Genomic DNA, 26547 nt, shown 5'->3' with positions numbered 1-26547 from the left:
GCACAGAGCTACCCTGGCCTTCCCTCCCCCTAAGAGCTGCAGGGACACGTGGAGCTGGGTAGGGAGCCTGCCAGCCCCACCAACCCTCCCCCCACAGTACAAGTGGGGGTCTTGGGCCATGCGCTGCTGCCCAACCCTTCTCTCCCCCCTTGCCCCTCCCCTGCCAGCACCAGCGGGGATCCCGGGCTGCACTCCCAGACTGCCCCCGCAGAGCACCCGCACCACACCCATCCCCCCAGCCAAAGTTTTAGTTAGGGATATAGTACAAGTCATGGGGTATGTCAACACTAAAAAATTAGGTTGCTTTTATAGAAGTCAATTTTTAGAAATCGATTTTATATAGTCGATTGCGTATGTCCCCACTAAGCGCATTAAGTCGGCAGAGTGCGTCCTCACTACCATGGCTAGCATTGACTTACAGAGAAGTGCACTGTAGGTAGCTATCCCACAGTTCCCGCTGCCCATTGGAATTCTGGGTTAAGTTCCCAATGCCTGATGGGGCAAAAACATTGTCGCAGGTGGTTTTGGGTACATGTCATCAGTCGCCCCTCCCTCCGTGAAAGCAATGGCAGACATTGCGTTTCGCGCCTTTTTTCCTGGGTTACCTGTGCAGACGCCATACCCCGGCAAGCATGGAGCCTGCTCAACTCACCATCAGCACTGCTGTTGTGAGCATTGTAAACACCTCGCGCATTATCCTGGAGTATATGCAGAACCAGGCTAAGAGACACCAGCACGAGGAGGATTTTGATGAGGACATGGACACAGACATTCCTGAAAGGACGGGCTGTGGCAATTGGGACATCATGGCAGCAGTGGGGCTGGTTGATACAGTGGAATGCCAATTCTGGGCCAGGCAAACAAGAACAGACTGGTGGGACCGCATAGTGTTGTAGGTATGGAATGATTCATAGTGGCTGCGAAACTTTTGCATGCATAAGACCACTTTTCCAGAACTCTGTGAGTTGCTTTCCCCCACCTTGAAGCGCAGGAATACTAAGAGGAGAGCTGCCCTGACAGTTGAGAAGCGAGTGGCGATAGCCCTGTGGAAGCTTGCAACGCGTGACTGCTACTGGTCAGTCGGGAATCAATTTGGAGTGGGCAAGTCTACTGTGGGGGCTGCTGTGATGCAAGTATCCAATGCAATCATTGATCTGTTATCAAGGGTAGTGACTTTGGGAAATGTGCAGGTCATACTGGATGGCTTTGCTGCAGTGGGGTTCCCTAACTGTGGTGGGGCAATAGACAGAACGCATATCCCCATCTTGGCACCGGACCACCTTGCCAACCAGTATGTGAACCACAAGGGGTACTTCTCAATGGTACTGCAAGCACTGGTGGATCACAAGGGACGTTTCACCGACATCACATGGGATGACTGGGAAAGGTGCATAAGCTCGCATATTTAGGAACTCCGGGCTGTTCGAGCAGTTGCAAGAAGGGACTTGCTTCCCAGACCAGAAAATTACCATTGGGGATGTTGAAATGCCAATAGTTATCCTTGGGGACCCAGCCTACCCCTTGCTCATGAAGCCTTCATAGGCAGCCTGGACAGTAGTAAAGAGCAGTTCAACTATAGGCTGAGCAAGTGCAGAATGGTGGTAGAATGTTCCTTTGGATGTTTAAAAGCTCGCTGACACTATTTGCTGAGTAGGTCTGACCTCAGTGCAACCAATATTCCCATTGTTATTGCTGCTTGCTGTGTGCTCCATAATATCTGTGAGAGTAAGGGGGAGACGTTTATGGCGGGGTGGGAGGTTGAGGCAAATCGCCTGGCGTCCGATTTTGAGCAGCCAGACACCAGGGCGATTAGAAGAGCACAGCAAGGCACGCTGTGCATCAGAGAGGCTTTGAAAACCAGTTTCATGACAGGCCAGGCTTCGGTGGGACAGTTGTGTGTGTTTCTCCTTGATGCAAACCCACCCCCCTTTGTTGATTTTAATTCCCTGTAAGCCAACCCCCTCCCCACTTTGAAATAAAGTAACTATTGTTTTGAAACCATGCATTCTTTCTTTATTAATTAAAAAAAAAAAAGAGATAACTGACAAGGTAGCCCGGGTGGGGTGGGGGAGAAGGGAAGGACAAGGCCACATTGTTTGTTGTAACCACACTAAAAATCAAACTGTTCGAATGACAGCCTTCTGTTGCTTGGGCCATCCTGGAGTGGAGTGGCTGGGTGCCCAGAGCCTCCACCCCTGCATTCTTGGGCATCTGGGTGAGGTGGATATGGAACTTGGGGAGGAGGGGAGGCAGTTATACAGTGGATGCAGTGGTGGTCTGTGCTCTTGTTGGCTTTCCTGCAGCTCCAACAGACGCTTCATCATGTCTGTTTGCTCCCCCATTAGCCTCAGCATCACGTCCTGCCTCCGCTCTTCGCGCTCACTTAATTCTTTGCTGTCCTCTGCCACTGAATGCCTCCATGCATTAAGCTGTGCCCTATCAGTGCAGGAGGACTACATGAGCTTGGAAAACATGTCATTGCGAGTGCGTTTTTTTACCTTCTAATCTGCGATAACCTCAGGAATTGAGATGATAGGGCGAGCGTAGAAACATTTGTGCCTGGGGAGTGATAAAAAGCGAGAATAACATTTAAGATGATATATTTCTGAAAACAAAAGGGAGACTCTTTCACAGTGAATCAAGCAATTCACAGCAGACATCACATGTGCTTTAGGTACAAGGTCGCATTTTGCCTTTTATATTGAGCGCCTGCCAGTATGGTAACACATCACACACGGCTGGGCAACAGAATTCGGTTTCCAGGCAGCCATAGTAAGCTTTTTGGTACGCAGGGTTGGCTGCCTATGCCTTCCTAACATGGGAATGTTTTCAAACTGCAGCGCCCTCCTTTCCCAGAGCAAGCAATGGGTTGGGTTTCACATTTAAAAGGAGGGGCTGCGGTTTTCGGGTGGATGTGCAGCACCCGACCTCCCCCCACCCCACCGTGTGGCTATTCTCTGGGGTGATCACCTTTTAGCCAAGCGCAAACAGCCCATCATGAACGAGGTCCTTTTACTGTTCCCTTACAAAAATATCCTTATTTCAACCAGGTGACCATGAATCATATCACTCTACTGAGGCTAACACAGACAAATATAGACGGAATGTTGCTTGAATGCGACCAAAACCCAGAACCCTTCGCTGCCATGCTTTGTGCTGCAATGATTCCAGAATACTTGCTACTGGCTTGGTGTGGTAAAGTGTCCTACCGTGGAGGATGAAATAAGGCAGCCCTCCCCAGAAACCTTCTGCAAAGGCTTTCAGAGTACCTCCAGGAGAGCTTCATGGAGATGTCCCTGGAGGATTCCCACTCCATCCCCAGACATATGAACAGACCTTTCCAGTAGCTGTACTGGCCGCGAATGCATCCCAGTTCTTCAGGGCAAATCAAACATTAAACACTATTGCTTTTAAACCCTGTACTGTAGTTACAAATGTGCACTCACCAGAGGTGCCGTCTCTGGCTTCAGGGTCGGGGATCCCACCTTGGGAGGGTATTGGCTCCAGGGTGATGAAAAGCTCCTGGCTGCTGGGGAGAACGGATTCACCACTTTTGTGCTGCGCATTCTCCTCCTCCTCTTCCTCTTCCTCATCTGCAAAATCCTCCCCCTTTGCAAGTGTCCAGGGACAGTGGTGGGTTAGTGGTAGGGTCCCCCCCTAGAATGCCATGCAACTGATCATAGAAGCAGCACCTATGGGGCTCTGACCTGGAGCGACCATTTGCCTCCTTTGTCTTTTGGTAGGCTTCCCTGAACTCCTTAACTTTAACACGGCACTGCTGTGTGTCCCTGTTGTAGCCTCTGTCCAACATGCCCTGTGAGATTTTGGCAAATATATTTGCATTTCTCCTTTTTGATCGGAGTTCAGCCTGCACAGATGCTTCTCCCCATACAGCAATCAGATCCAGTGTCTACCTTTCGGTCCATGCTGGAGCTCGTTTGCGATTCTGGGAGGACTGCATGGTCACCAGTGCTGCTGAGGTCACCACGCTGACCAAACAGGAAATTAAATTCAAAAGTTCCCGGGGCTTTTCCTGTGTACCTGGCTAGTGCATCGGAGTTCAAAGTGCTGTCCAGAGCGGTCACAATGGAACACTCTGGGATAGCTCCCAGAGGCCAATACCGTCGATTTGCGTCCGCACTACCCCAAATTCGACCCAGCAACGTCGATTTTAGCGCTACTTCCCTTGTCAGGGAGGAGTACAGAAGTCTATTTTAAGAGCCCTTTAGGTCTACGGAACGGGGTTGGTTGTGTGGACACAGTCATTGTTTAAATTGACCTAATGCAGCTAAATTTGACCTAACCCTGTAGTGTAGACCAGGCCATGGACAGGTCACAGACAGTCAGTTTTCATTTACTGCCTGTGACCTGTCCATGACTTTTACTAAAAATACCCATAACTAAAACGTAGCCTTAGTTATGAGCAGTCTATTGACCTGTCTTATTCTTACAATTGATTAACCCTTTATTATAACATGCACCCCTTTTAAAATCAAATGGAATGATATAAAGTGTGATCATAGAGATAAATGTACATATGCACTGTCACTCTTGCCACTATTGAACTAAAATTTGAATTAACTGGTAAGGAGGAATCAGTTGTTCTGCACTAACTGCCAGTGCAGGGGCATTTGTGGGTAGTGTCACATGCGATTTGAATAGATACAAATGGAATGGCTACATGCATATTTTTCATATTGCTCAGCCCAGCCTTTTGAGAACCTGCTTGCATGTTGAGAAGCACTTTTTAAAATAAGTGATTTTTGTTGAATCCCCTTTTGAGCTTTCTGCCGGTTGAGGGAAGCTATCTTGCTGAAGACCCCTACTCTTACATTTTAAGGGTGCATAGTTGATGAGAGGAAGAGATATTCAGTCCTGCAGTATTTATAAACGTCCTTTCTGGTTTGCCCTTGATTCCTTTAGGTGAATCAGATTAACTGAAATGTTTCACCACACAAGCCTTTTTAAAATAACTTCAGGTGCATCTGTATACCAGCAGAACAGCATGTTGTCAAGGGTGATTGTGAAAGTACCTTTGCTATTGGCTACCTGCTATCTTCAAACCTCCCTGGTGGTAGTTTTTCTGAGACATGTTATAGAGGTAAAAGCTGAAAAATCTGCTTTGTTTTCTTACAAAGTGTAATCCATCCCATGAAGCCTTGTGAACTGGGAGTGATTGGACACACACAACTGATGCTAAAAAGCTTCCTTATTTGGAAAAGGGGGGTTACAAACTACCTGCTGCTGAACATTGGCCTTTACCTGCTACCGAAATAATGTGCTTCCTGTACAGGGAAAGAGCTGCTGCTGAATGCTCCATCTGTTGTCATTCAGCTGCCTGCTCCATATCTATCAAGTGCTGGTGACTGGCAGCAGGGGTTTGAAATGGGTTAGGGGTAGAAATAAGGCTCTGTTCTTACGAAATCATCCTTATAAGACTCCTGTTCAATCTGCAGTGTGTGTGATGGGTGACATCTCCTGCACTCACTAGTAACCAAAGCATTTCTGCAACTTTTAAAAAGGAGCCCGCTTTGAAGAAAACAAAATCAATCCCCCTCCTCTCCCCCCCCGTCCCTGTGTGAGCGAGGCAGCACAGGAGAATCTGCAGTGTCACTGTTGTGTGCCCTCCCCCATTACCAGGTAGGCCGTCACATCTTACCCTGCCCTTCCAGGCTTTGTGAAAATGTTGAGTTACAGTGCTGGGACTGCTGTTTAAAAGAGCTTCTATTTGTGTGCTTTCCCCTTTCAGACTTCTATTGATATATTAACCACTGTTGTGAGGAATACGAAACCTCCTCTTTCCCAGCTCTTGATCTGCCAAGCATTCCCTGCGGTGGCTCAGTGCAGCCTGCACACGGATGACAATGCTACCATGCAGGTAACGTCTATAGGGAAGGGGAAGGGACTGCAGGGTCATGTCAGTCAAAAAGCATTGGATGACACAAGTCAGTCACTTGTTGTGCTTTATCTAGTCTTTAAGGGATCATTTTGCCTTTTGGGGGCTCAGTCTGATCCCACCAGCAGCCACACTGGCGGTTTGCCAGAAGCCTGAGTGCCATTCCTATCTTTTATAAATAATTGTTGCCATCCTCATTTTGGTGTCTGTGGTGAGTTTTGCTGATCCTTCTTTTAACTGGCAGGTCAGGACCAGTCTTGGTCTTTTCTCTTTAGGACTCTGGAGCGTGCCAGGAACATGTCTCTTTTTTCCCTTGTAATTAACCTGCCTGGCAGAGGCTTTCTGTCAAAGCAGCCTCGGCATGGGGAGCCCAGGCCTTGCTTCAAAGTAGACAAGACTCCCCTGTTAATTCGAGGGGGGGAAAACAGGAGGCAAGGGGAAAAATCAGATTTGATCCCAATTCCCCTCTTGCCCCAGTTGGCAGCATTTATCAAAGGAAAGTGGCTAAAGAAGCAGGGGGAGTGAAAATGCTCAGGGCAGGCGTCACTGCTTGCTATTGGTCCCTGATTTCCTCAGAACACCTAACTCTCTCTGAATAGTAGTTGCTTTTCTGCTGCTCCCCCATCCTGGCCAGTTCCTGCCTCACCATATTTTCTTCCTTTTCCCCTCCACCAAACTCCCAGAGCCTTTGCAGGTGAATAGGAAAGGGACACCAGCACCTTTTGTCCTCTGTCTATCAGTAGCCACTGCTGCTGCCTGATGAGGTCATCAGAGCAGCTCTAAGCAAGGAATTGGGACTTCCCAGGTTATAGGAAGCAAGGCCTTCTGACCCTTTCAACTCCCGAAACATGTTTGTGAATAGACCAAGGTGGGTCAGTTACTCACCCTGACCTTCAAACAGAGAAAAGCAACTTTGTGGTTCTAACTTCCGTTTCCCACGTGGGTGTGGCCCATGAAAACAGGTCCCACTGAGCAGTGCTCCAGCGAGAATAAGGTGAATACGGTGTGCTGGATTGCTGCACTGCAGTCTTTTTTGAAATAGAGAGCTTTACTGTAGAAATCTGGATCATGTTTGTCCCTCATGCTGCTCTCTAGCTATCTTGGACTGTAGCTGTTCAGAATCTCTTGGAATGTATCTGCATACTAGATTAATGAAACAGAATTGCAGATACTCGCACTCCAGGTCTTCTGAGCACTGGGTCTCTCACAACTTCCACCATTTTACCCATCACACACATCTTGTCTACTTTCAGAGTAGCAGCCGTGTTAGTCTGTATCCGCAAAAAGAACAAGAGTACTTGTAGCACCTCTAAGTTAGTCTCTAAGGTGCCACAAATACGCCTGTTCTTTTTATCTTGTCTACTAATTCTTTCTTCCTGTTTAAAGTGCTTTGTGCTGTGGTGAAATGGGTATTCTCTTTGGTTCTTTGGGGGGTGCCCACAACATATACAGTTGATTTTGAGAGTCTGATGGTTCTAACACAGTAATTCTCTCTCTTGTATTCAGAATGGTGGTGAGTGTCTGCGTGCATACGTCTCAGTAGCACTAGAACAGATTGCACAATGGCATGATGAGCAAGGCCACAATGGGCTGTGGTATGTCATGCAGGTGGTGAGTCAACTCCTGGATCCACGGACCTCAGAGTTCACAGCTGCTTTTGTGGGCAGACTAGTCTCCACACTGATTTCAAAAGCAGGAAGTGAGCTGGGAGAGAACCTGGACCAGATTCTGAGAGCAATCCTTAGCAAAATGCAACAAGCAGAGACACTCAGTGTAATGCAGGTGAGCAGGCTGGGAGGCCCACTGGAAGCAATGGTTCTAAGTGTTAGGAAGAGAAACACTTCCTGTCACTGGAAGTACAAGTTTACATTACATGCCTGTGTATCCACTACCTATGCAATTGCAGATTCTAGATATGCTACAAAAATGGTTATCCTGTGGACATAGTTCCTGCCTTGAGGGATCAGAGGAATATGAATTTAAAGACTTTCATCACACATGTTGTTAGCCATCTCCTGACTCTGGCACTTACTACTGAAATTTCAGTTGAGGTGTACTTGAGAGCTAGGAATATCACTCAGTCTCTTCTAGAAGTTGAGTGGTGTTTTCTTAGAGAACAGTAAATAGGCAAATATCAAGCAGAAGTAGAGAAATGATGTTACCGCTATATAACACAGTAGTGAAGCCATTACTGGAATACTATGTCTTGTTTTATTTGTTATACAGAACAATGCTGGTAAACTGGGGCTCATTCAAATATATTTTAATGCAGCCAAATGCAAGGTCACCTAAGAAAAAAGAATGTAGGTCCCAGCTGCATTCTAATAAACAGAAACAGAGGCTATTTTAAAAACGTAGATTTCTGCTTTTCTTATTAAAGTTTAAGAATATTGTTCATTTTTAACTGCTTGGTCTTTGAGTCAGAACCTTGGAAAGCTACACCGTGTAACCAAAAACTGAAAGTTTTTAGGAAGGTGAGCAGTGCAGTTACTAAGCCAGGTGGTTCATCTCCATTGGAGAAGTGCTATTGGGTTGGGTTTCATGAGAAGGGGGAATGGGGATAGTCTTGTGGTGAAGGCACTGGGCTAGGACTTGGGAGATATTTTGTAGCTATGTGCACGGGGTGGTGGGGTAAATTGTAAGCCACCTGGAACAAGAACCAACTCTGCTCCAATACTGGACTGAAATCTCTTCTTCCTTTGCTGTCAGACTGTACTAAATGGCAGCTCTGTATATGGAGAGGGAGGAAAAGGATTGCAGAACTGGAAACTGGGGTTTTTTTTCCTTTTACTGCCTAATCTTGGGTGTATGTCTGTGGTCAAGTGACCTAATGTCTGTGCCTCAACTGGAAAAGGGGTAAGAGCCTTTCTCCCACTCTCTCTTTCTTGTCTGTTTAGGTTGGAAGCTCTTCAGGGCAGGGACTGTGTCTGTCTATATGTACAGCATCCAGCACAATGATGCCCTGATCTTTATTGCATCTTCTAGGTGCTACCATGATGTAAATCATTATTTTTTCTGGTGGAGAGCCCAGTGCCACCTCTGTTGGTTTAGTCATTTTTGTCCTTGCTTTAGGAGGGGTTGTGGGTTTCAGATGCAAGTGAGAAGTTTAACTTGTTCTGTCTCGTTCTGTGGGCTAAATAAGGTGACAAGCACTCACTCCTTGTCTAATTCACTTGCTTTCTTGGTTAGTGGACAGGTTTGCAGGGATCTGTACACCTTTTAGTGTTAGCAAACGCATGAAGCCTCCAGGGGTTTAGTGAAGAGAAAACACTTAATTGTTGGTTATTACATATGTACAGCTAGTTTTCCTTTTTTTTTTTTTTTTGTAGTCCTTGATCATGGTATTTGCTCACCTGGTTCACTCCCAGCTGGAGCCCTTGTTAGAGTTCCTGAGTAGTCTCCCTGGGCCAACTGGCAAGCCTGCTTTGGAATTTGTAATGGCTGAATGGATGAGTCGGCAGCATTTGTTCTATGGACAATATGAAGGCAAAGTCAGGTAAGATAGTCCATAAGCCAAATGCTTGCACTATCTCTGCAGCATGCTAGCTGCTTGCCCTGTTATATTTTGTAGCTAGGTGCACGGGGTGGTGGGGTAAATTGTAAGCCACCTGGAACAAGAACCAACTCTGCTCCAATACTGGACTGAAATCTCTTCTTCCTTTGCTGTCAGACTGTACTAAATGGCAGCTCTGTATATGGAGAGGGAGGAAAAGGATTGCAGAACTGGAAACTGTCTGGGTTTTTTTTTTCCTTTTACTGCCTAATCTTTTTTTGTGTGAGAGCAGATGCCCAGCTGACTATAGAATGTACTTGAAAGAATGCATAAGGAAGGAGTTGGGAGAGATTTAAAATGCGAGAACTGATGAGCACAGCTCATAGAAGATAATCATTTATATTTAATGTTTCAAAGCACTGTAAAAGGTAATTGTTCAGGGTTTCTCAAAAGATGTTGGGTATCTTCACAATGGTGTAATAGAATCCAGATAATCAGTAGGGACAAGAGGAAAATCAACTGAAATATGATGCCCTGTCCAGTCTCTACACCTGTTTTCCTAGTGGAAGCTGGGTTTTAGGGCTTTGATACAGCATCCAAGAATTTGGAGTGTGTTCTCAGCTTAGATTTAAGTTGTGCTACAGCTGATCTCTTTGCATTATACAGGAGGGTTAAACCTAACAGTCACCAGACTATTGAAGAAGAATAAGTTTAAGTGCTTGCTCATGTCGATTCCATTGAATAAGGAAAAGTTATTTATTTACTTGTTCCTATAATATAAGAACTAGGGGGCACCAAATGAAATTAATGGGCAGCAGGTTTAAAACAAATAAAAGGAAGTTCTTCTTCACACAGCGCACAGTCAACCTGTGGAACTCCTTGTCTGAGGAGGTTGTGAAGGCTAGGACTATAACAGGGTTTAAAAGAGAACTAGATAAATTCATGGAGGTTAAGTCCATGAATATCTATTAGCCAAGATGGGTAAGGAATGGTGTCCCTAACCTCTGTTTGTCACAGGGAGGAGATGGATGTCAGGAGAGAGATCACTTGATCATTACCTGTTAAGTTCACTCCCTCTGGGACACCTGGCATTGGTCACTGTCGGTAGACAGGATACTGGGCTGGATGGACCTTTGGTCTGACCCAGTATGGCCGTTCTTACGTTTATGTTCTCATTCTAGGTGTGTGTGTGCGCCCACGTGCAGTTGTCAGAGACTTTTGCCTTAGTCTCTGTAGGGTCGGCTGTGGCGCCCCCTTGAGTGCTGCGCTCGTGTGTCAGTATATTAGGCACCGCCAACTGTATGCCCTCTCAGTTCCTTCCTACTGCTCGTGATGGTTGGAGCACTTTGTCTTGCAGATCACAAGAGCATTAACAGTTCTTTACAGCCTTTGTTATCTTCTTTGTACATAGTTTGTAGGTATTTAGTTAGCCATTAAGTTAAGTGTTAGGTTAGTTGGTAGTTAGAGTCCTGGCTGCGACTTTGTCCCAGAGCGGGGCATGCCCTGCTCTCCCAGCTTCAAACCATGTTCGACATGCAGCAGGCCGATGCCTATCAGTGACCCCTATGACAGCTGCTTGAAGTGTTTGGGGGACTCGGATAGAAAGAAAAAGTGTCAAATATGTAAAATCTTTCAACCTAGAACCTAAAAGGAGTGTGATATCTGTCTGAGGAACCTCCTCATGGAGGCAGTGCTTCGTCCTGCATCAGAGCCCTCCCACTCGGACTCCATGCCGAGCACTTCAGCTTTGGTGCTGAGTGCTCCACCCGGCACCGTTCCCCCTTGCTGGTGCCTAAGAAGCAGCAAAAGAAGAGCGCCCCTCCCACCCCCGGGCACTGGAAGGAAAAGGGGCCTTGGGCAAAAGGCCAATGTCAGGCCATGTGCCCACCCGTGGGCTTCATGGGGGTACCGTGGAGATCAGACACCCCCCCCCCCCAGCCCAACCAGGGATCTGACTGCAGAGTTGTAGGGGATCCCGGTCACAGTTCGCCATGTCCCAGGTCGCCTTCACCCAGATAGTCTCCCAAACATCGTCCCCGCCAGGCAGGGCTGCTCTTTGTCATGGCACTGATCCCCTTGACCCTGGTACCATTCATTGGGCAGATGTTGTTCCTCACTCGCCCCTTGCCGGTCACCAACCAAAGTCAGTTGGCAAACTCAGGCCTCAGCGGCTCCGCCCTGGTTGCCGGAAGAGCAGTGGTCCGAGTTGGACCAGGAGTTCATCCCCTCTCCAAGACTGCCGTGACACCTGTAGCAACCACGTGGCAGCAGGGACAGTGGCCCTCTCAATGGCCAGGTTGGAACCCGTGGGGCATGCCAGTAATGACAGTCCCGTGTTCCCACCAGCCCTTCCTGGCCACCTCAGACAAATCGACCCCGGCACTACCAGCACCGGAGTCGGAGCACAGGGTTGACACACCACGGGGGCGGAGCATCAAACCCCAGTGCCTAAGGAGCCGTCCCTGGAGAGCAAGGGGGAATCTGCTCCTCCACAGGTGGTGCAGTTGTCGTCGTCGTCCCCAGATGAAGCAGTGGCGGGTCCTTCCCAAAGGGGCAGTCCCCACAGTGACTTCAAGGAGCACCAGGCCCTCCTTAAAAGAATGGCTGCTAATTTGAACCTACAGATTGAGGCGGTCGCAGAGGAGTCTGACAAACTCTTAAATGTGATATCCTCTGCCATTCCGGCCTGGGTAGCGCTGCCTGTCCACCCAAGAGTCCTTAAAATTACCAAATCATTGTGGCAACCTCCCTTTTCCATTCCGCTGTCTTCTAAGAAGACGGCACAGTGATGGTGTGGGGAGCCCTGCAAGTGGCCTGGGACGCTACTGACTCAGCGGCCACCTCTGTGGTGGCCATGAGACGCAGCTCCTGGCAGTCCTCCGGCTTGTCCCAACAGATGCAGGCCACTATTCAGGACCTTCAGTTTGAGGGAGCAGGGCTCTTCTTAGAGTTCACGGACTCAAGCCTCTGCAGTCTGAAAGACTCCCAGGCCACCCTTCACTCCTTGGGCCTTCACAATCCTCAGCAGGCCAGGAAGCCGTTCCGTCCTCCGCTCCCGCAGTCTAGGTCCTGGGGAACTTCTTGATCGGGTTCCTGCAGGAGAAAGGACAGAGACAAGGGGTCTATGCGACGAGACCTATCGTCTTCCCGCCCGTCTGCTCAGCCTGACCCTTCCAGGAACCAAAGGGGCCAGAAGCAGTCATTTTGAGGGTACACACGAGGACAATGCCCCAGTCACTTCACTGGATCCACCCTCCCTCTTTTTCCTCAACCACCTCTGTCCCTTCCAATCAGCCTGGTCTTGGCTAACCGTGGACCATTGGGTGCACGACACAATTTCTTCGGGCTACACGCTGCAATTTGTAATGCATTTCCCTTCCTCCCTGAGGCCCAGTTCCAAGCCAGGGCGGATTTAATCGCGTACATGCAAGCCCACCCTCCCAGTATCGCTCACATGGGCCTGCAATTATTGGGACACATGGTGGCCTGCACTTACATGGTCCAGCAGGCACGATTCCGCCTCAGCTCCCTGCAGGCATGGTTGGCATTGGTCTACATCCCTAACAGCCACAGCATGGACTGGGTGGTCCGGATTCTGGACTGTGGACTGTTGTCACTCACCTTGTGGCAGGATCCTACATCGGTGTTGGTAGGAGTCCCCTTTGCAGCTCCTTCCCCATAGGTAACACTCATCTCCGATGCATCGGAGCTGGGGTGGGGAGCCCATCTGGTCGTTGGTCAGCATGCAAGGTCGTTGGTCCAGTCATAATCACTTCCTCCATATCAATGTCAGGGAGCTCAGAGCAATTCGCCTGGCCTGCCAAGCCTTCCTACCTCACATAGTAAGCAAAGTGATCCAGGTCCTAATGGATAACACAGCAACTATGTTCTAAATCAACAAGTAGGGCGGGGCCAGATCATCTTCCCTTTGCCAGGAAGCCTTCAGGCTCTGGGACCTCCATCTCGTACCCGCTCACCTTTCTGGGGTCAAGAACGCTTTGGCAGATCGCCTCAGCAGGACCTTCTCATCTCGCCACGAGTGGTTCCTCCATCCGGAAGTGGTCAGCTTCATCTTCTGCAAGTGGGGAATTCCCCAGGTGGACCTGTTTGTGTCCGGACAGAACAGGAAATGCCACATTTTCTGCTCGATTCAGGGACTCCCTGTTGGATGCCTTTCTGCTCCCAGGGTCGGAGGCTGTTTTACGCCTTCCCCCCCAGTTCCATTAATTCAGAGTTCTCATGAAGATCAAGCAGGACAGAGCGAAGGACTGGTTCAGCACACTGCTGGACTTCTCGGTGGCCGCTCCGTTACAGCTGCCGCTCCAACTGGACCTGCTGTCCCAAAACCACAGCAGTCTGCATCCGAACCTGGAGGCGCTGCACCTGACAGCTTGGCTGCTGCATCGTTGAATGCACAGGAATGGCAGTGCTCGGTCAATGCCCAACAGGTACTATTGGGCAGTAGAAAGCCCTCCACCAGAGCGACCTACCTGGCCAAATGGAAGTTGTTCGCCTGCTGGACCTTAGATAAAGGCATTTGGCCTGAGCAAGCATCACTTCAGTTAATCCTGGACTACCTTCTGCATCTCAAGCTCCAAGGCCTGTCCCTTTCATCTATTAAGGACCACTTAACGGCTAACTCGGCCTTCCATCCACTGCTCAACGGTAGGACAGTTTTCACCCAGGACATAAAAGTCAGGTTCCTCGAGGGAACTGCCCTAGGCGGTCTTTTACAAAGACAAAGTCTAGATGAGGCCACATCCGGCCTTCCTGCCCAAGGTGGTCTCTCAGTTTCATACGAGCCAGAACATTTTCTTACCTGTCTTTTTTCCAAAGCCGCATAAGTTGGAGGAGGGGGCATAGGCTGCATTCCCTAAATGTCTGGAGGGTGTTAGTCTTCTACATTGAAAGGACCAGCCCATTCCACAAGTTAACGGAATTGTTCGTCGCAGTGGCCAACAGGATGAAAGGTCGCCCAGTGTCTGCTCAAAGACTTGCTTCTTGGATCACCACCTGCATTCGCTACTGCTATGATCAGGCAAAGGTGTAACCCCCAGCAATTGTAACAGAGCACTCGACCAGGGTGCAGGCCTCTTTGGCAGCCTTTCTCACCCAAGTGCCTATCCAGGACATCTGTAGGGCAGCCAGCTGGTTGTCTGTCCATACGTTCACGTCCCACTACCCACTTACCCAGCAGGCTCGGGACAATGCTGTCTTCGGTAGAGCAGTACTACAAGCTGCCAAACTCTGAACTTCAAGCCCACCTCCGAGGATACTGCTTGTGAGTCACCTAAAGTGGAATCGACATGAGCAAGCACTTGAAGAAAAACCGGTTACCTACCTTTTGTAACTGTTCTTTGAGATGTGTTGCTCATGTCCATTACATTACCCACTCTCTTACCCGTCTGTCGTAGTTCTGGCAAGAAGGAAATGAGAGGGTGTTGGGTCATCAGCTCCTAATATACTACCGCATGAGCACGGCACTCAAGGGGGCACCACAGCCAGCCCTATGGATACCGCTACGGCAAAAGTCTCCAACAACTGTGCACGTGGACATGCACAAACCTAGGATGGAATGGACATGAGCAACACATTCTGAATAACAACAGTTACAAAAGGTAGGTGACCGTTTTTTCCTTGCTGGTAAGTTCAGTGCACTAAAGTTATGGGGCAAACTGGCAACCATAAAAATAACCAAGAAAATTATGCTGTCCAAAATGGAAGCACACAAATGAATAACTAGATTAGGAAGCAGTTTGGCATAGTGAATGGTGCACTGGGTCAGAAGACCTAGATTCTGTTCTCAGTTCTGTCATTGACCTGCTGTGACCTTGGAAAAGTTACTTCATTTCTCTATATTGCAGTTTACCCTTCCATTCTTTGTCTTGTCTGTTTAGATTGTAAAATCATTGGGCAGGGACTGTATCCCACTATGTGTATGTATGGTGCTTAGCACAATGGAACCCCAATCTCAGTTATTTATTGAAGTGCTCACAATGTGCTAGGTGCTTTCTGAATACTCAAGGACAGTCCCTGTTCAGAGAGACACATAATCCAAGGATAAAGTAGAAGGTTAGGAAAGGATACAAGAGCAATAAGAAAATTATATGCAATTTACGTGCAAGTCAATTCAATTCACTATAAACATCATGGTGGAAGTGGTTCTTTAGAGGGACTTAAACAAGGACAGGAGAGGCTGAGGGTGTGATGGGTTGGATCACAAAAACCCCGTTGTGGCTGCCAACTGATGTGCCAAGACTACTTTTGCCCCTGCTTTCCTGCCCTGGCAGCTTGGGACTTTAGTGCCCTGCCTTGGTTGAGCTAGACTTGCCAGCCTGCTGCAAATCCAGACCCAGCTCTGAACCACATCCCCTAACAGCTGTAGGCTTAATTGAAAGCAGCTTAAGCTGTAGGCTTAATTGAAAGCAACTGTCTCTAACACTCAGATGCCTAGCTCCCAATGTCCAAACACCAAATAAATCAGTTTTACCCTGTATAAGGCGTATACAGGGTAAACTCATAAATTGTTTGCCCTCTAGAACACTGATAGAGAGAGATGCACAGCTGTGCATCAATTCCCCCTCTCCCCCCCAGTATTAATACATACTCTGGGTTAATTGATAAGTAAAAAGTGATTTTATTAAATACAAAAAGTAGGATTTAAGTGGTTCCAACTGATAACAGACAGAACAAAGTAAATTACTAAACAAAATAAAATAAAGCACGCAAGTCTAAACCTAATACAGTAAGAAAACTGAATACAGATAAAACCTCACCCTCAAATGTTTCAATAAGCTTCTATCACAGACTGGACGCCTTCCTAGTCTGGGCATAATCCTTTCCCCTGCTACAGCCTTTGTTCCCACTCAGGTGGTAGCTAGGGGATTTCTCATAATTTGTTCTATTCCACCCACTTATATATCTTTTGCAAAAGGCAGGAATCCTTTGTCCCTCTGGGTTCCCACCCCTCCTTCTCAATGGAAATGCACCAGGTTAAAGATGGATTCCAGTTCAGGTGACATGACCACATATCACTGTAAGACTTCATTACCCACTTGCCAGCACACACGTATACAAGAAGACTTCCAAGTAAAACAGCAATCTACAGTCAATTGTCCTGGTTAATGGGAGTCATTAAGATTCCAAACCACCATTAATGGTCCACACTTTGCATAACTACAATAGTACCTCAGAGTTATATTTCATATTTTTCGTTTCAGATACAAGAGTGATACATTTATACAAATAGAATGACCACACTCAGATTATAAGCTTTGTAATGATACCTTACAAGAGATCTTTTGCATGAAGCATATTTTAGTAACATTATATTCACACTCATCAGCATACTTTCATAAAATCATATAGAATGCAACGTCACAAAGGGAACTGGGCTTGTTTAGTCTGCAGAAGAGAAGAGTGAGGGGAGATTTGATAGTAGCCTTCAACTCCCTGAAAGGGAGTTCCAAAGAGGATGGAGCTCGGCTGTTCTCAGTGGTGGCAGATGACAGAACAAGGAGCAGTGGTCTCAAGTTGCCGTTGGGGAGGTCTAGGTTGGATATCAGGAAAAACTATTTCACTAGGAGGGTGGTGAAGCACTGGAATGGGTTACTTAGGGAGGTGGTGGAATCTCCATCCTTAGAGGTTTTTAAGGCCCAGCTTGACAAAGCCCTGGCTGGGATGATTTAGTTGGGGTTGGTCGTGCTTTGAGCAGGGGGTTGGATTAGACCTCCTGAGGTCTTTTCCAACCCTAATCTTCTTTGATAGGATAGGAGCTTTGTGGATGAGTCCAGGGAGAGCCTACCATGCTGAGGGAGCTGTGTGGAAGATTTGTAGGTGGTTATGTAAGAATCTGCCAGACAAGGCTGGGAGCATTGGTAAAGCAGAGAGAAGGGGAGCAACATGAACTTTGATTAGGGAAAGGCAGAGTTGAGCTTTGAGAGGGATGGTAAGTTTAAATTTGAGATTTGTGGATGAGGAGCCAGTAAAGGGGTTTTGAAGGAGTCACCACTTTCGCAAGACTATGATAAATTTTGTACAAAGTATGCCTTGTGAGGTGTCATTTGAAAATTCATCTACTGAGCATTATTGTCCTGGTAAAATGTGTGTAGCAACATTGTATGTTAAGTTATAAGATTTTACTGTTCGACATTGCTGAGACATGTTCCAAGTTTAGAAAAGCATCCCAAACCAGTTTCCTCAGAAACAAAAGGTTAGCCAGCACCTCAGCCAGGTGTCAACACAATCAAGTGTACTATTATCGGGTTGAGTGGCCATTCTTTGGCAGGATAAGGATGTGAGCGAGACATTTACCTCTTGGCAGACAGAGGGAATGGCTACACTTGCAGATGTAGAGCTCTGTCAGTTAAACCCGCCTTCGTAGAGCGCAGTAGGGAAAGCGCTGCAGTCTGTCCACACTGACAGCTTCAAGCTCATTGGCATGGCCACATTTGCGGCACTTGCAGCCGCATTTGGAGTGGTGCATTATAGGCAGCTATCCCAGATGCAAGTGACTGCAATGTGCTTTTCAAATCGGGGAGTGGGGTGGAGTGTGACAGGGAATGTGGTGTGTATATGTGGGGGGAGAGAGAGTGGGATTTTGGGGTGCTGAGTGTGTTTCAGCATGCTGTCTTGTAAGTTCAGACCCTCCCTCCCTCCCCGCCTCTCTCTCACTCATTCAAAGCAAACAGTAAATGTTTGCTTTTTCTCAAAGCTGATAAGCAGCCGGCTTCTCCGAAACGGAGCTTTGAAAGGGCATTTCCGCATTCCTGTAGCCGATTTCACAACAATGATGAGAGTGGCCACTTGACTTAAGGGGATTATGGGACATTTCCAGAGGCTGATCACAGCGCAGTAACAACACCTCGTTCACACTGGCGCCGTGGCACTCCAGCAATGGCACAGCAAACGTTATTCCACTCGCTGAGGTGGAATACCAGCAGCGCTGTAGCCGTGGAGTCAGAGCACTCTACGTGCCTTGCCAGTATGGACTGGGAGTGAGCTAGGGCACCTGGGGCTGTTTTAGTGCGCTGTAACTCGCAAGTGTAGCCAAGGCCAGACTTGCTGTCGCCTGAACCCCAGTTGGAAATGATTCTCAAAGAAGAATAATGCTATAAGAAGGGAGAACAGAGGACACAAATCACCTCTCTCTCCTCACGGCATCAATAACGTTTGAAAGACAAAGGAAGCATCATTGAACTGGTGGAGTGGCCCTGACTGAAGGAGTTGAGCCAGTAAAACCATGGTGGTAAGAAAATCTTTGCTTTGAATTCATTTAGCTTGCTAAAGGCTGGTCCACACTAACCCCCCACTTCGAACTAAGATACGCAACTTCAGCTACGTGAATAACGTAGCTGAAGTCGAAGTATCTTAGTTCGAACTTACCACAGGTCCACACGCAGCAGGCAGGCTCCCCCGTCGACTCTGCGTACTCCTCTCGCGGAGCAGGAGTACCGGCGTCGACAGCGAGCACTTCCGGGATCGATTTATCAGGTCTAGACAAGACACGATAAATCGATCCCAGAAGATCGATTGCTTACCACTGGACCCGGAGGTAAGTATAGACATACCCTTAGTTAGGTATTAATTTGCATTTTACCTTTTATTTCTTTGTAAGCAATTCTGACTTTTATGCCTCATTACTTGTAATAATTTAAAATCTATCTTTCTGTAGTTAATAAACTTGTTTTATTATTTACCTGAGCCAGTGAGTTTGGACTGAAATGTTTGGAACCCTCCATCTGAGATAACAAGATTTCTGCATATCATTTTCTATAAATGAAATTATGGACTTGCTGGGAGCTTGTACTGCACAGAAGGAAAGAGCTGGGCAGTACAAGATGCACATTTCTGGGGTCAAGTCCGGGACTGAGAATTTGCTGGCTTTGCTCTGAAATATAATTCAGGAGTGGCTGACTAGAAGCACTCATATATTCATCTAGGAGTGGTTTTGCATGTTGGAGGTTGTGTGAGAGCAGACCAGGAGTGGTTGTTCTCACAGTAAAGCAGTGTAAAAGGCACCCCAGGTTGGAGAGTTGAGGGGACACAGGTGTCCATCAGTCCAGATTGTACCCCCGGGAATGTCACAGTGACATGATCAGATTGATGGTCATAGAAGAGGTCTTTGGCTGCATTTCATTTGGATTTAAGAGGAACAAAGCATTAATTTGGAGTGCAGAGAGGAGAATGAAATAGTAGTCAAGGGAGAGATACAAGGGGCTGAATATGAGAGTTGGCTGTAGAAATAAAAAGGATGGATCTTGGCAACAATGAGGAGGTAGAATAAACAGTTTGGATATGGCCAGGATATGTTGGGCAAACAATCAAAATAACTTTGAGATTGGAAACCTTAGGTAGAATTGACAGTGATGAAGGAGAGGAGTGGAGAGAGTTTGGGAGGGAAGAGCAGTTCTGTCTTGGCCATCTGCAATTTAAGATAAGAAAACCAAAAGGAGATGTTGGGAGAAAAGCAGAGATTTGTGGGATTAGCTGGAAGAGACAGGTCAGTGGGAGAGGAATAGCTTTGCAAGTCATCTGCATAGAAATGATAGCTGAAGCCTTTTGAGCTGATGATCACCCAGTGGAAAGTGCGAAAAGCAAAGAAAGGGCCAAGGACAGAGCCCTCGGAGTGAGAGGGGTGAGGAGGATCCACCAAAAGAGAGAGAGAAGAAACTGTAACAGAGATAGGAGGAAAAACCAGGAGGAGACAATGGGTAAAACTTTCAAAAGCACCTAGGTCACATTTTTAAAAAGCCTGAGGCACTTAGGAGCAAGAGTCCCATTGCTTTCAATAAGTTTTAGACTCATTAAGTACTCAGTTTCTTTTGAAAACAGGACTTAGGCTCAGAAGTTGCTTACGTGCTTCTGAAAAATTTACCCAGTGTCTCAAAACCCCAGCAAGGGTATGATATCAAGATGGATCTACTGTTAAAATCAGCAAAGAGGCTGAGGATGGAGTAAAAGGCCCTGAGATTTGGCTAGGAAATAGTTGTGGGAGCTGCTTCAGTAGAGTGGAGAGGTCAGAAGCCAGATTGCAGGGGATCCAAGGTGGTGCTTAGGGAGTGAATGCTTTGATTTTAGACTGCACATTCAAAGCTTAGAGGTAAAGGGGAGGGGGAGGTAGGTATCCAGAGAGGCATATCAGAGTGAGGGATAGCTTTTTGAGGCTAGGGAAAAGCAGGACAGACTTATACTGTGAGGGTCAGGGATGGGGTGAGCCTGGGGGCAGTGGAAGTACTTGTCCAGTTCTGGCATCAGCATTTCAGAAAGGATATTGCAAAATTGGGAAGAGTTCAGAAAAGAGCCATAAGAAGATTTATGGTCTGAACACCAGCCTTACAATGAGAGACTAAAGCTCAGTTTATTCGGTTTATCAAAGGGAAGGCTAACAATGGTTTAACCATGGGCTAGAACAGGGGTAGGCAACCTATGGCACATGTGCCGAAGACTGCACGCAAGCTGATTCTCAGTGGCACTCACACTGCCCAGGTCCTGGCCACCGGTCCGGGGGCCTCTGCTTTTTAATTTAATTTAAAATGAAGCTTCTTAAACATTTTAAAAACCTTATTTACTTTACATACAACAATAGTTTAGTTAAATATTATAGACTTATAGAAAGAGACCTTCTAAAAACGTTAAAATGTATTACTGGCACGCGAAACCTTAAATTAGAATGAATAAATGAAGACTCGGCACACCACTTCTGAAAGTTTGCTGACCCCTGGGCTAGAAGTACCTACTTGGGGAGCAGATTTCTGATGAGAGGGCTATTTAGCAGACAAAGATGTAACAATATTCCATGGCTGGAAGCTGAAGCTAGATACAACTCTACCCCAATATAATGCTGTCCTCGGGAGCCAAAAAATCTTACCGCATTATAGGTGAAACCACGTTATATAGAACTTGCTTTGACCCACCGGAGCGGGCAGCCCCGCCGCCCCTGGAGCGCTGCTTTACTGCGTTATATCCGAATTCGTGTTATATCGGGTCGCGTTATATCGGGGTAGAGGTGTAGTATCAAACTAAACATAGGGTTCACGTTTTTGTCAGTGAGGGTAACTAACCATTGGAACAACTTACCTAGAGATGCAGTGGATTCTCCATCACTTTATATCTTTATATCAAAATTGGGTGTCTTTTTCTAAAAGATCTGCTCTAGCTCAGCCAGAAGTTTTTGCTTGATGTAGCAATCACTGGTTGAAATTCTATGGCTTGTGTTCTGCAGGAATTCAGACAAGATGATTATAATGATCTCTCTGTCCTTTAAAACTTATTTTAAACAAAAAAGTACGGAGAGGAAAAGATATAGGATCACTGGGGCAGGTGGAGAGGTTAGGGTTGGAGAGAAGGCAAGAAACTACTGGGGCTGTGATGGAGAAGGAGGTGAAAGTGTTAGGAAGGGGGAAGGGCAACTTGTCCGGGCTCCCATTTGAGAAGGCTCCCAAGACAAGTGGTGGTGCGACTTGGCACCCAGGGTTGCAGCGCCTCTCAGGTCTGGCTCGGTGGCCCTTCAGTCACAATGGAGGGGCAGCTGGGCTAAACCTGAATGATGCCATGACCCCACTTGCTGGGAGTAGGGACCTGAGCCCAGTCTTGCAGAACAGGAGCCAAGCTGCTGCTGCAGGTTGAGTGTGTTGCAGACTCGATCTTCAACACCCCCACCCACCCCCCAAGACCTTCCCTCAATGGTCATTTTTTGGAAGGATCATAGAATCATAGAATATCAGAGTTGGAAGGGACCTCAAGAGGTCATCTAGTCCAACCCCCTGCTCAAAGCAGGACCAATTCCCAGCTAAATCATCCCAGCCAGGGCTTTGTCAAGCCGGGCCTTAAAAACCTCCAAGGAAGGAGACTCCACCACCTCCCTAGGTAACGCATTCCAGTGTTTCACCACCCTCCTAGTGAAATAGTTTTTCCTGATATCCAACCTGGACCTCCCCCACTGCAACTTGAGACCATTGCTCCTTGTTCTGTCATCTGCCACCACTGAGAACAGCCGAGCTCCATCCTCTTTGGAACCCCCCTTCAGGTAGTTGAAGGCTGCTATCAAATCCCCCCTCATTCTTCTCTTCTGGAGACTAAACAATCCCAGTTCTCTCAGCCTCTCCTCATAAGTCATGTGCTCCAGACCCCTAATCATTTTTGTTGCCCTCCGCTGGACTCTTTCCAATTTTTCCACATCCTTCTTGTAGTGTGGGGCCCAAAACTGGACACAGTATTCCAGATGAGGCCTCACCAATGTCGAATAAAGGAGAACGATCACGTTCCTCGATCTGCTGGCAATGCCCCTACTTATACAGCCCAAAATGCCTTTAGCCTTCTTGGCAACAAGAGCACACTGTTGACTCATATCCAGCTTCTCATCCACTGTGACCCCTAGGTCCTTTTCTGCAGAACTGCTACCTAGCCATTCGGTACCTAGTCTGTAGCAGTGCATGGGATTCTTCCGTCCTAAGTGCAGGACTCTGCACTTGTCCTTGTTGAACCTCATCAGGTTTTTTTCTGCCCAATCCTCTAATTTGTCTAGGTCCCTCTGTATCCGATCCCTACCCTCTAGTGTATCTACCACGCCTCCTAGTTTAGTGTCATCTGCAAACTTGCTGAGAGTGCAGTCCACACCATCCTCCAGATCATTAATAAAGATATTAAACAAAACCGGCCCCAGGACCGACCCTTGGGGCACTCCACTTGAAACCGGCTGCCAACTAGACATGGAGCCATTGATCACTACCCATTGAGCCCGACGATCTAGCCAGCTTTCTATCCACCTTACAGTCCATTCATCCAGCCCATACTTCTTTAACTTGGTGGCAAGAATACTGTGGGAGACCGTATCAAAAGCTTTGCTAAAGTCAAGAAATAACACATCCACTGCTTTCCCCTCATCCACAGAGCCAGTTATCTCATCATAGAAGGCAATTAGGTTAGTCAGGCATGACTTCCCCTTCGTGAATCCATGCTGACTGTTCCTGATCACTTTCCTCTCCTCTAAATGTTTCATAATTGATTCCTTGAGGACCTGCTCCATGATTTTTCCAGGGACTGAGGTGAGGCTGACTGGCCTGTAGTTCCCCGGATCCTCCTTCTTCCCTTTTTTAAAGATGGGCACTACATTAGCCTTTTTCCAGTCATGTGGGACCTCCCCCGATCGCCATGAGTTTTCAAAAATAATGGCTAATGGCTCTGCAATCTCACCCGCCAACTCTTTTAGCACCCTCGGATGCAGCGCATCCGGCCCCATGGACTTGTGCACGTCCAGTTTTTCTAAATAGTCCCGAACCACTTCTTTCTCCACAGAGGGTTGGTCACCTTCTCCCCATGCTGTACTGCCCAGTGCAGCAATCTGGGAGCTGACCTTGTGCGTGAAGACAGAGGCAAAAAAATCATTGAGTACATTAGCTTTTTCCACATCCTCTGTCACTAGGTTGCCTCCCTCATTCAGTAAGGGGCCCACACTTTCCTTGATTTTCTTCTTGTTGCTAACATACCTGAAGAAACCCTTCTTGTTACTCTTAACATCTCTTGCTAACTGCAACTCCAAGTGTGATTTGGCCTTCCTGATTTCACTCCTGCACGCCTGAGCAATATTTTTATACTCCTCCCTGGTCATTTGTCCAATCTTCCACTTCTTATAAGCCTCTTTTTTGCATTTAAGATCAGCAAGGATTTCACTGTTTAGCCAAGCTGGTCGCCTGCCATATTTACTATTCTTTCTACACATCGGGATGGTTTGTTCCTGCAACCTCAATAAGGATTCTTTAAAATACAGCCAGCTCTCCTGGACCCCTTTGCCCTTCATGTTATTCTCCCAGGGGATCCTGCCCATCTGTTCCCTGAGGGAGTCAAAGTCTGCTTTTCTGAAGTCCAGGGTCCGTATTCTGCTGCTCTCCTTTCTTCCTTGTGTCAGGATCCTGAACTCGACCATCTCATGGTCACTGCCTCCCAGGTTCCCATCCACTTTTGCTTCCCCTACTAGTTCTTCCCTGTTTGTGAGCAGCAGGTCAAGAAAAGCTTTGCCCCTAGTTGGTTCCTCCAGCACTTGCACCAGGAAATTGTCCCCTACACTTTCCAAAAATTTCCTGGATTGCCTGTGCACCGCTGTATTGCTCTCCCAGCAGATATCAGGGTGATTAAAGTCTCCCATGAGAACCAGGGCCTGTGATCTAGCAATTTCTGCTAGTTGCCAGAAGAAAGCCTCGTCCACCTCATCCCCCTGGTCTGGTGGTCTATAGCAGACTCCAACCACAACATCACCCTTGTTGCTCCCACTTCTCAACTTTATCCAGAGATTCTCAGGTTTTTCTGCAGTATCATACCGGAGCTCTGAGCAGTCATACTCCTCTCTTACATACAACGCAACTCCCCCACCTTTTCTGCCCTGCCTGTCCTTCCTGAACAGTTTATATCCATCCATGACAGTACTCCAGTCATGTGAGTTGTCCCACCAAGTCTCTGTTATTCCAATCACATCATAGTTCCCTGACTGTGCCAGGACTTCCAGTTCTCCCTGCTTGTTTCCCAGGCTTCTTGCATTTGTGTATAGGCACTTAAGATAACTCAATGATCGTCCCTCTTTCTCAGCATGAGACAGGAGTCCTCCCCTCTTGCGCTCTCCTGCTTGTGCTTCCTCCCAGGATCCCATTTCCCCAAAGGATAGGGGACTTCAGTTTCAGATTTTGTCCTGGTCCCCCAAAATCTTCTGCAACCTTGGCTGGTACAGGGCAAAATGAGGGGTGATCCCTGTGGACTGAATTTTCTTTTTGAAGAAGTATGCAAGTTTTTGTCACACAGGGCATGTGAGGAGCAAATTTGATTTGATTGACCCATTTGATATAACCGCTTATGTCAGTGAACATGTGGCTTTTGTGTGGGTTGTTACTGTCTTGAAGTTATGAATAAATTGAAGCTTTAGTTGTATGGCTAATTTATTACACCCACTATACCAGCATTTATCAAACGGGGGGTGCCGACTTGAAAGGGGGTCACAAAACTGTTGTAGGATGGTTGCGAGAGTAGCGGCTGCTGGCTGGGCAGCCAGCTCTGAAGGCAGCACCACTGCCAGCAGAAGTTGGGATGGGATGGTATTGCTTCTGTGCAGCTGCAGAAGTATGCGGTGGCATGGTAGGGAAAAAAGATTGGAGAACACCTGTACTATACCCTTAGTGCTTTGAGAAGTTGGGGTCAAAAAAATGTTGTTTTTTTTTAATTTTTAACACATTAGTCATTTTTGAAGAACACGAAAACAAAGTGTAAAACAAATGTGTGCAGAGTCACCAGCCACTTCTACCTTATAGCCGTGGTCCTCTTCCTCCTACCCTGTTCCCTTTTGTTGTTGTCTTCTCTCATAACATCAAGACTGTTTATAGACTGTAAACTTCTGACCTGGGACTGTCTTATTTGTTTATCAAGCACCTCACACATTTTGGGCCCAATATGCATAATAATAGGGCTTTTGAATGAGTAGATGGGTCAGAGGTTGGGACAATAGCTATGAAAAGGATTGGGGAACCTTAAACAATGTTTTTACCCCTAAATTGCTGTCTGAGAGGCATCTTCATCATACCACCTTGACCAAGTTGTTGGCCTGCCATGATTTTTAAGAGGAGGGGATTGACTCTTGGAATTGGGGCAAAGCAGGGGTAATGCGAGTCCTTTGTGGTGGATGAAGCAGGGGAAGAAGCCAAGAAGGAGGAGCTCATGTCCCTGAATATCTGCAACTGGAACTTCAGCCCTTTTCATGAGCTGAATAAGTGGGTGTACGTGGAATATTTTTTCATTTTTGAGTTTATGTACAACTATAGTGAACTGAACTTTGAAATAAAGCCTGTAAACTGAATTAAGTTATATTTGGTTCATGAATTTTGGATTATGTATAGGACAGAGGGAGACTCATGCGCTACACTTTTCCTCCTCAGCTCTGTAGCGTTGTGTAAACTCCTCCAGTATGGTATCAACAGTGATGACAAGCGCCTGCAGGACATTAGGGTGAAGGGTGAAGAAATATTCAACATGGAAGAGGGAATACGCACACGATCCAAATCAGCCAAAAGTAAGTAATCAGATTGCTCTAACAGGGTTGGGTCTATAAATATTACCTTGTGGCACACTTGGAAAGCCTCTAAAAGATTTTCTAGGTCTCCTGCAGTTTTGTTGGATATGT

General features: G+C 47.1%; 1 protein-coding gene across 1 annotated transcript in view; it reads left to right on the top strand.

Annotated features, from left to right (window-relative positions):
• Nucleotides 1-26547, top strand: part of IPO9 (importin 9) — a 182091-nt gene that overhangs the window by 130360 nt on the left and 25184 nt on the right. The window contains 4 exon segments of the mRNA XM_034768831.1: nt 5750-5878; nt 7403-7678; nt 9226-9392; nt 26303-26436. Of these exon segments, the coding sequence (XP_034624722.1) occupies nt 5750-5878; nt 7403-7678; nt 9226-9392; nt 26303-26436 (706 nt within the window).

Source organism: Trachemys scripta, chromosome 4 (assembly GCF_013100865.1).
Source record: "Trachemys scripta elegans isolate TJP31775 chromosome 4, CAS_Tse_1.0, whole genome shotgun sequence".
Classification (NCBI taxonomy): domain Eukaryota; kingdom Metazoa; phylum Chordata; order Testudines; family Emydidae; genus Trachemys; species Trachemys scripta.
Note: the sequence above shows the minus strand (reverse complement) of the source record. Positions and strands in the feature narration are given on the sequence as shown.